The sequence below is a fragment of the Gekko japonicus genome, unplaced genomic scaffold, assembly GCF_001447785.1.
Source record: "Gekko japonicus isolate JY-2015 unplaced genomic scaffold, Gekko_japonicus_V1.1 scaffold2759, whole genome shotgun sequence".
NCBI classification, from domain to species: Eukaryota; Metazoa; Chordata; class Lepidosauria; order Squamata; family Gekkonidae; genus Gekko; species Gekko japonicus.
Genome location: NW_015162035.1, coordinates 181423 through 192030, shown reverse-complemented (window position 1 = coordinate 192030; position 10608 = coordinate 181423). Strand labels below are relative to the sequence as shown.

At 51.3% G+C, this 10608-nt stretch overlaps 1 protein-coding gene across 3 annotated transcripts in view; it reads right to left on the bottom strand.

The window, feature by feature from the left end:
* SMYD1 (SET and MYND domain containing 1) overlaps positions 1 to 10608 on the bottom strand; it is a 68291-nt gene that overhangs the window by 30057 nt on the left and 27626 nt on the right. For 2 of the 3 annotated variants that reach the window (XM_015405563.1, XM_015405565.1), the window contains exon 5: positions 2958 to 2996. The exons of the other annotated variant lie outside the window; for it this stretch is intronic. In XM_015405563.1, coding sequence (XP_015261049.1) covers positions 2958 to 2996 — 39 coding nt within the window. The remainder of the gene's footprint in view (positions 1 to 2957; positions 2997 to 10608) is intronic. 3 annotated transcript variants of the gene reach the window in all.

Here is a 10608-nt window from a genome sequence, read left to right as displayed (position 1 = left end):
AAGCCCTGCCCCCTGACACAGCCCCACGGCACCCACCCACCCACCCACCTGTGTTAGTGCCAAGCCTGACTGACCCAGAGCTCTGGACAATTCTATAGCTCTCACGGCATGTGGTCGTTTTGGTTGATCGAAATCAAATGTATTACATTAGCTGCCCTGAGCCTGCTTGTGGGGGGGGGGGACGACACAAATCAAAATAATAAATAAATAAATAAATGAAACACGTGGGCTTTGGTTTTCTGGATTTTGTTTTGAACGAATGCATCTACTCCCAGCCCTCAAATGAATGAGGTATTAGTTCATGGCCAGACACACCAAACAGCATGGGGCTCTGTGGTCTGGAAGTACCGTCACCACACTGCAGTGCAGTTAGTCATGCTTATTCCTTTCCATCGTGAAGCACACAGGGAATCGGTTCTGCCACTGGAGCAGTTTTCTGCCTTGAAAAATGGATTTATAAAGCACATGACAAAGTCATCGGCACATCAGCACACAGCTGGTGCATTCACTCGGCCCTTGCTTAAATCCCTTCGACTTGAAAGCATGTCCATTTAAAAGTGATTTGTTTTTGTCTTTCTGATTATATCCAAATTAAATAAAGACATTAGTATTAGAAAGTGCTTGGCTGAATTGGAATCGCTGTCAGACAGCCCTCCTCCCTGGAGCCTCCTGAGCCACACACACCCTTTTGGGCCTGCGGTGTGTGAGCCGGGCGTTCAGGCAGCCCCGGGGCCCTGGTCGGACTGGGGGGCTCTGCTCTCGTGCATCCCACTGGTGGGCTGCAGCCCACAGAAGCCGATGCAAGCACAATGCCTGGCAAGTCCTTAAGGGACCACAAAACGCCTCTTCATCGGGAAGTCAGCTGGGGGGGATAAGGGGGAGCGGGGAGCCAGGTGGCAGGACGGCCGTGAGAAAGGAGTGATGAGGACACTAGGCAGCAAAAACGAAACCAGAATTTATAGGTGAAGCAGTATTCAGACAAAGGCAAGGAAAAGGCATACAGGGACATTTGAAGGATAGTGCTGAAGAGACCATCATAGAAATTATATGCCTGTAAATTAGGGCCCTGGTGGCTCAGAGGTTAAGACACTGAGCTGCAGATTGGAAGGCCTGTCGTTTGGCAGTTTGAGACCCGAGTGTGCCGCGTGACGGAGTGAGCTCCCGCCTCTGGTCCCATCTCCTGCCAACCTTGCAGTTCAAAAGCAAGAGACTGCAAATAGACAAATAGGTACTGCTTTGGTGGGAAGGGAACAGCGTTCCATGTGCCTCGGCATTTAGTCATGCCGGCCACATGACCACGGAAACATCCTCGGACAGTGCTAGTTCTTCAGCTTGGAAATGGAGATGAGCACCGCCCCCTAGAGTCGGATTCAACTAGCTTTCGAGCAAGGGAAGCCTTAAATTATGACTGCTCAGCTGTGTGTCTCCTCCTCTTCATGGAAGAAGACAGTCCTATCCCCCCTAAGAAACTGGCTGAAAAAGACTGGGGGCAGCAGTGCACTGTTGCCCACATTAGCATATTATGGTGTGGAGAAACCACACACACACACACACACACACACACCTGAGCTTTTAAAGTGTTCTTGGTTTCCCCCCCCCCTCTTGTCTCTGGAAGGGCAGGAAGCGAGGTCAGTTACCAGCCATGGTAACTGCAAATGGCTTGACTTGCAAAGGAGTGGAGGGATCTGGTGTTAGGAATCTCCAGGGGACTCCTGGAGGTTTCCCAGAATGCCTGCAAGGAGGGACTCCCAGGATGCACCTTGAGTGGCCCAGGGTCCCCTTGGGTGACCTGGGCGGACCAAGTCAAAGGGGGCGGAGAGTGTGATGTAGAATGGGTGGAGTCAGGGGTTTAATAAAAGGGCTTCCTCACCCAGGAGGGAGGGGCTCTGGGTGCTGGTCCTTGGAGGAGGACAGACTGCTGAGCCTGAGTTAATGAGTAGAACCATTTGGAACTTTCTAAGCTTCTAATTGCCTACTCCAACATCTAGCTAGAGTATGTTTCAGAACGAGGGACAGGGGATGCAATTATGGCCAACTTTTCTTTGTCCTTCTGCTTCCTGATCTGGTGCTGTGCTGAAAGTAGGCTTGTAACATTTCTCTCTTTCTAATAAATATTTCACTCTTTGAAGCTGGGAGTGTTCTCTGGACCACACAGTTCCCCCAACCACCTTAGACCACACTAGTGTAAGAGGGGAGTCCCAGGAAGGGGGAAGGCAAGCAGTCAAGGCACCCGTTTCCCATCCTCCAGCCCCCCCCCCCAAAGAAGGACTCTGGTCCCTGTGGTGAGCAGGAGCTGGGTAGCAGGAGACCTTGCGGCAGGGCCTCAGTCTGAGAAGGGGTGCCACAGGAGTCTGTCCCTCCCGGCAGGAAGACCCCCATCAGGACAGTGGTGGCAGCGGACCCTAGTGGGAGGAAGTGGAACAGCACCCTCCAGGAATTGGCGCAAGCCAAGGAGGGGGGGTGGCAAGACAGGGACTGTAAGTCAGAGCAAGCCTCTGTGCCGTCACATGTGGCATTCTCAGTCTACTGAAAGATAAGCCCTTATTGTACAGTGTTGGAATCGTACATTACAAGATATTATACAACTTTACATATTTTTTTCAATGTTATAGACAGACAAATTTGATGGCTTGAATGTTTGGATTTCTCAAGGAATTTGTTCTCCTTTTCTTTAAGGTTTAATGTTACTTTTATATGATTGTATAGAACATGCTCCCTTTGTCTTTAAAATAAATATTTTAAAAATGAAAAAAATCCACTACAAATATGGGGGGAACGGGACAGAAGGACTGGGTTTAGTGAGACTTTGTATAAAGGAAAGGAATGTACATTCTGGGGTTAAGAAGACTAATAGACTACTCTAACAGACATCTCTGAAGCTTGTTATTATTGTCTGTAGGACTTCGGTGTCAGTACAGGGTGTGAGGGGAAATATTATGTTTACAAGACCAACCAACCTCATCTGGGTGTGGAACAATGACCTTACAGCCTCATGACTGAAAGAAAAAAACAGACAACTGCAATTTCACGTGGTACAAACAGGAGAAAAGCAAACAGAATTTGCACATCGAACATATCAGATCCTGGCATACAGTCAGGGCACATACAAACAGAAGCCCTCTTCATTCTTTACAGTTTTGGTACTCAAACGTGAGGAAAGGGAGACGGCACTACCCACCACCCCCATTTTGTGTGAATAGGGCAGCATGCATATCCCCAACGGATGCCCTCAACAATCCGGGTTCCCAATTGCGCGTAGCAAAACTGGAAAACAAATGTTTCCTTGTTCATGCAAAATGATGTCTGCATGTATCAAAAGGGCCACAAGTAGTATGATCTCCCCTTAGGCATGCTTTGCGTGCCAACACGGTTACTGAGAAGGGTTAACGGTGATGAGGAAAGAGGCCGAATGGATGGCCCTTGGGCGTCCTGCAAGACAAAGGGCCCCCCCAACACCTCGCGAGGGACTGTGCAGCTGATCAAGTCCTGCAGTGAGTGGCCAGTTGCCGACTGCTGCTTCTTTCTCGGCAGAGTCCTCCTGTCTCCCTGGCCAGGGAAAGTCTTTCCCATGACTTCCTCAACTGCGAGAGGCAAGGTGGCCACCCTATTTTATTGGTGCTGGGCTGTGGTTAAAGGCCCAGCGTGAGTTGCCAGGGTGAACGGTGGGAAGGAAAGCGGGACGGGTGGTGAGCCAGGAAGTCAGTGGGACTTGCTGGGAGTGATCGCTTCCCATGCTCAGGTGACCCCTTGCAAGTCTGCTGGATGCAAAGAAATGGAAACTGCGGGGGGGGGGGTGATCTTTTCTGAGTGGCAACAGCGAACCCAAAGTGCGTCTCAGTCCAGTCCTTTGGCCCCAACCCCGGCTGCATTGCCTGTGCTGTGCTGTGCTGTGTGTGGCTGTCGGTCCCAGAGGGAGGATGTGCCGAGGGCTGGCAGCATCACAAACCCCAAAACTCAAGGGGCCCTGGGCCAGGACCTGGTGCCCTGGCATTGAATGGCAGTGCCGAGGCTAAGGGCTGGATCAGTGAACGTGTGTATTTAGAACCATGTGGTCACCACACACACACACACGTACAAAATAAAAAATATGGAACTGATCTGTGCTGAATGTGACATGTGGTTGTGCCAGAATATTGCCTCCCTCTTCAATTGACATATGCAGTAGTTAGATGAAGCGGGCATGCACTGAAGCAGCCCTGTCGCTACAGTGGGACTTTGCGGGGCCTGAATATTTCTCAGGCGTCATTTCTGAGCTTTCTTCCTACATAGGAGGTGGCAAGCCCAGAGCTGGGACTCATGAGGAAACGCGGGGAGCAGGTGGCTCTAAAGGGTGGCTAATTGGCTGCATCTGCTGTGCACTGGGGGGGGGTGTGTCTGGACAGTCACACACATACCTGAACACTCCATAGAAAGGAAGCCAGAAGAAGCAGAGAAGCAGAGGACAACCACCTGCCCTGAGCCAAGTGCCGGGGGCTCACAGGGGATTCGCATTTGATGCATTACTTTCCCTGCTGCATATCAGCAGTCCCGTGGTGGTACAACAATTCACCCAGGCATGAAGTCTGGGAGTTACTGGGCTAGTTGTCATAATTTTAGCATTCCTACCTATCCACCTAGTACATTATTATTACTTCACCAAGGAGCTCATCTTCCTCGTTTTGTCCTCACAACAACCCCATAAGGTAGGTGAGGCTGAAACACAGTGACTGGTCCAGTCGCCCAGAAGTCTTCATGATGTGTGCAGATCCAAACCTTTACCTCTACCCTTTACCTCACTTAAGAGAAGCTTGTCAAGTGTGGGCACGAGGCCTTGAGAAACAAACACTTCCTTTAGGAAAAGGGGTGGGGGTGAGGTCATTTTAGAAGAGTCCAGTGAAGCAAGCAACCGGTCACGTTGAGATGGAAAAGTGAGAGCAGAGATCACCACCCACAGTAGAGCAAATGCAGAGTCCAGCCGGGCACCTTTAAGGCCAACAAAGGCTTATTCAAGGCATGATGTTGATTGGCTTTCACTTTGCATATCTCAAAACAGCTTCATCACATTAACACCTTAATTTGCTGTTCAGCCTCTGCCTATAATTTTAAGCTCTCACCTCCCGTTCCGTTGTATTCAACCAAGGGTGCGCCTTGCACACAAAAGCTCAGACCTTGATTGAACCTTTGTTGGTCTTAAAGGTGCCCCCACGGGACTCTACATTTGTTCTGCTGCTTCAGACAGGATCCATCATCCTCGTGGTCGATTACAAATGGAGCTTGTCCTCCATTGTAGCTGTTGTGTCCGCTGACCACCACCAGGGGCCAGCGAACACTCCAGAGCTTGACTCTGAAGTAACAATGGGGACTAGGCTCCTGGTCCCTCCACTGGGGAACCAATGGGACTGTGGCGGGAGATTTAAACCCTCCAATGGGACCTAGGGGTGTGTCCCCAGGTATGTATATAGTTGGCCTGCCGGCTGTTTGTCTTTTGTTGTGTACCAGTAAACCATGCTGATCACTACATCGGTCTCTGTGGTTTCTTCATCCGTCTAACCCACTACACATCAGTAGCTTTAAAGGACAGGCCAGGGAGTTGGAAAGTTGCCAGACCCACAACCTGGAGGAGAGGAAGCCAAGGGGGTGGCTGAGTTGGGGGCTGTTGGTTTCTTCCAGGTCAGCATCTACTGGAGTTGCTTTTCTACCCATTTCTTGACCAGCAGTGGCCAGCGGTGAAGAAAGGGGCATCGCCTTCTGCTGAGCTTCCATCACTGAAGCCACTTTAAAGTTCTTAGGAATTTCTTCAGATCTGAGAAAATTTTTCCAACCCTTCTGCAGTTGTCATTTGGATGTGTGTGGGGGGGGAGAGAGACAGCTCTGTCATGTCTCCTGTGGTTCAGGGGGGAAACAAGAAGCTTTCTGTGACCCTGTTGTTTTAGAGGAGGAGACATAAAGCAAATGATAAACACTGCAACAGTCAGTGTGTTTGCCTGGGATGAACAGCAAAAGCAGTTTGCATAATAAGCAGATCGTGTTGCTCCGATCTAGACAATTGAAATATTGCAACCTTCCCTTTGGAGTGCAATAGCAGCAGGCAGAGAAATGTTCAAGCATGCCTCCCACCTCCATGTTTGATTGCCCCGCCCTTTGCGGGGCAGCTTCACTGCACAGGCCAGGAAAGGCTGGTGGGGTTGCGTGACATGGATAGGCCGTCTCCCCCAAACTGACCTTTGGCTACGTGGACTGGTGTTGTTTGATAAGCTATCACTTTGGGCTTGTGAGAAGACATTTGCTATTTGGGGAGGATCAATATTCTTGTAGAAGTAACTAGAAAAATTCCCAAACCAGTCAAGCTATTTCCTCTTTGGCAATACTTTTCAATTCTGTGGACAATTCCACTTTTTCTCATTGTTCTCTGTAAACTGTGTTAAGCTTCAGTTGCCATGAAATGGGTTGCATCGTCTGAGGCTGTGCTCACACACACACTAAATAATCTACTTTCAATCCACTTTCCAACTGGATTTTGCATGGTCCTGCAGTGCCTTGTCAATAGTTTATTTGTAGTCCACACAATTGCAGATGTCCCCATTGGGTTTAATGGGAGTAACTATTGGGGTCTCCCAGAGTGCGTGGGGGACCCGCTCCAGAACCCCTTGGGCCGCCAAGTGATCTAACTCCTTAGTCTTGGGTTTCAGTGCAAAAGGGATGTGCCAAGCCTTGAGCCTTATGGGCCGCACCGCTGGGTTGAGCTGGAGTGAGACCGGGGGGGGGGGGGCAGTGTAACGGCCAAGCATTCCATCAAAAATGGATAGAAACTCATTGCGCACCTGCTGGAAATCCCTTAGTTTGTTGTGGTTCACCCCCATTACCCTGAACCCCAACGGTGCGAACCACACCTTCCTCAACAAACTCTTGCGCCGGCCCTCAACTACTAATAAGTCCAACAAACCGTCGACTTGCCAGTACTTAACCCGGAACTTGCCCACCGCTTTCACAGCCACTATGTTCCATTGAAAGTCTCTGAGGATGACGCCGGCCAGTTTGAAGGCACAGCCTCCTGAGAGTCTCTGCCGAAACGATGGCTGGACTTCCTGCGACTCCGACACGTTGCATCCCTGAAGCGGCAGCAGCGTTGCTCATGGAGGTCCCCGCAGCCGGCGTGTAGCGCGTCAGTGAGGCGGTCTTGGCGGTGCCGCCTGGGCACAAACCTGACGAGGCAGTCGGGTGAGCGTCTCAGTGAGCTGGAGGGTGCATCTGCAGGACCCCCCCCCCCCTCATGTGCCGGACACGTCGGAGGCTGAGGAAATGGCAGCCTGGTGCACTGCAGCAGCATGGTGGTCGGTCTTCACGTTGCCAACCTCCTGGGACTTCTCGAATGCTGCAGCCCCCAGATCGCCTTTTGGGGGGTCGTGTCCTCTTGGCCGATGAGCTTGCAATGGAGCTTCTCGTCCCAGAGCCCGAACACGAAACGGTCGAGGAGGGCTCCTTCAATGTTCTGGAACTCGCACTGAAGAGCCAGTCAGCACAGGGCAACGGCATAGACAGAGGCTGATTCGTTGGGCCTCTGATTCTGCTCAAAGAAGTTGAGGCGGCAAGCCCATCGGGTGGGCTGGGGCACGAAGTGGTTGGTGAGTGCTGTGATGAGACCATCAAAAGGGGCAAGCTACAATGTGGTTGGCGCTATGAGGCCAAGAGCTGAGCAGCAGTGCCTTCTTCTTGGTGGTGCCCTCGATTCCCTGGAACGCCACAAAATACTTCAGGCATTCCACCCAGGCCTCCCATGGCTCTGGGTGAGTGGGGTCGAACTCTAGTAGTAGTCCTGGAGTGGTAGCCATGGTCCTGGTTGTGGTGCGATGCGCGTGGCCCTGGAGCTCGGTGTGTGGGGCAGGGCAGGTGGGCGCTAGGCTCACTGAACAGGATCCCATCTTCACCACCAGTGTTAAATGCTGGGCTCCATGGAAGGTCCGACCCCAAGCTTAATGATCAGCTCTCCTTTATTAGTGATTCAGCAAGAACAGAAAGCCAAAAGCCAGGGCAACGGCCCTGTGTAAATAGCATGCCGCTCCACCCACTTCCCCAAACAGCTACTAACGATAGGCCAGTGCCAGAACCATTCATTCCTCATTGGCCACCGCCAGAGTCCTGGTGGGCTATTGTTCTAGAGCTCCAAGCTCAGCCCGTCTCTGGTAGAAACACTCCTGGAATGTTCCAGTCCCAATACATAATAGAATCTAGCTTTATTGTATTGCTTCAGACCAACACAGCTGCCTACCTTGTTCCAGTGTGGGTTTGGTAAAGCAACAGAGCGAATGTTAGATGCAGCATGGGCCACAGTAAAATCCAGCTGGAAAGTGGATTGAAAAGAAAGATGGCGCCAGTACAAGTCTTCCAGCTGAAGCTCCCAAAAGTTTATTTATTTTGAAGGAATTTAATTTATTTTGAAGGAACGTATCGCAGCTGTCATATACATGGGTGAGCCAACATGTCAGCTAATTTTTGTGGGCATTTGTGGACTAAACAAGTTGAGAAAAACTCCAGTGAGCGTGCAAAGGGCAAGGGAAGAGGGTAATTTACCTGTGGAAATATCTGTGCCTGCCAGGAGAGCTACTGGAGGGACCGTGTATGGGCCTTGCAGCCACGGTCTTGCCTGCCACCGCTGCCTGGAATTAGCTGGTGGTGGAGCCAGCTGACGCTGCAAAACCTGGGTGAGGGAGGGTGAAACAGTCACCTTGAGTCAACTGCTCCCCCTCCCCGGGTTCTCAGTCCTTCGCCAATCTTGGACTGGTGGGCGGGGGGGGGGGAGTGGCATTACTCATCCAGGAGGCTTTCTCTTTTAGGGCTCTCCCAGAGACAAAGATTGCTGGCATTGAATGTGTGGGTCTGGTGTGGGAGACCGAGGAGAGTTTGTCCATTTGGCTGGTATACCATCTGCCTAACGCACCAGCAGATGCCCTGCTGGGTCTGTTGGAGGCTGTATCAGGCTTGGTGTTGGAGTAACCTAGGTTCTGGGGGAATTCAATGTCCATGCAGACGATGCGACCTCCTCTCAGGCCAGGGGCCTAGTGTCGTCCATGGTGGCACTGGGCCTCTCCCAGTTTGTTTTGGCTCCCACACACCAAGCAGGCCACATGCTGGATCTTATCTTTGCCTTGGGGATTATGGTGGACCAAATTACTGCTGAAGCAGTACCATGGTCAGACCACCTTGCCCTGAAAGCCTGGCTGGGTATGCCTAACCCTCCCTGTTTAGGTGGCAAGCGAATTTATGCTCGCCTGCGGAGTCTAATGGACCCAGGTAGGTTCCAGGAAGCTCTGCGGGATCCAATTCCCCCTGGTGGCCCATGGGTGGAGCTAGCGGAAGACTGGCAGGACCGTCTATCCAAAGCCTTAGATGAGGTCATTCCCCGGCGCCCTATTTGCCCTCATACCATATTGGCACCGTGGTATTCCCCGGAGCTAAGGCGGATGAAACAGGAGCTAAGACGGCTAGAGAGAAAGTGGCGACAAGCCCACGATGAAATTGCAAGAACATCCTTTAGGTCATTTATGAAGACTTATGAGATGGCAGTGAAGACCGCTAAGAGGAATTTCTATGTGACCTCCATTGCGTCTGCAAGCTTGCATGCAGCCCAATTATTTAGAATAATTCGGTTTCTAACTGTGTTGCCTCAGGGCATTTCCAAATGCTAGAGGATTGACGATAGGCTGTGAGGCATATTTGCGAGTCATTTTGCAGACAAAGTCTTCTCACTCTGCCGTGATCTTCCAGCCACACTTGATACAATAAGGGGGGACCGGAAGCCCCTTAGCCGTCTTCTGGTCCAGTGCTGGACCATTTCAGAGTCTGCTCCACCCAGGAAGACGTCGGCAGGGCCCTGGCTGCTGTGAAGCCCACTGCACGCCTCCTCGATCCTTGCCCGTCGTGACTCTGGTGAAAGCCTGCCTGCGGCGATGAGAGGCAGACTCCTCTGAGGGAGATTATCAATCTGACCCTATCAATGGGAACCTTCCCAGAGGGATTGAAGGAGGCGGTAGTCCGCCCCTCCTAAAAAAAACCTTCCTTGGACGCTATGGGTATATCCCACTGTCTTAACATCCGAACTGTGTCAGTTCAAGCCCCGCGCTGGTGTGAGCAGCCAGCTGTTGTCCCCAGCTCATCGTCCACCCAGCGATTCGAAAGCCTCGGCGAGTAGATAAAATGGGAACCACTCCTTAGAGAGGGTGGGCACACCAACTCCCCTGTGGGAAGGTGTTAGCTGTCGGTTGGGACGTCCTGCTCCAGGACCGGAAGGTGGTAGAAACTACTCGGCTACAAGAAAAATCCCTGCAGTGGGATGCTTCGGCCAGGCGGTGGCAGTGTGGCGATACGACACACGGGTCCTGAAGCCTCAACGTCATCAAGCCGGTCGACGGAGCTGTTCGGGACATGACTGATACAAGCCAGAGACGTTTCCACCATGCAGTTACAGCGTGTGCAATTAAAATGAATTATATGTTGTCTTTCCTATCCCCTATGAAACATTGTTAGTCCCCTGTCTTAAAGTGCAACTGTAAATCACTTTGAGCCCACTCATGGGGAAAGCGATTAATAAATCGAAAGCATTATTATTATTATTATTATTATTATTATTATTAT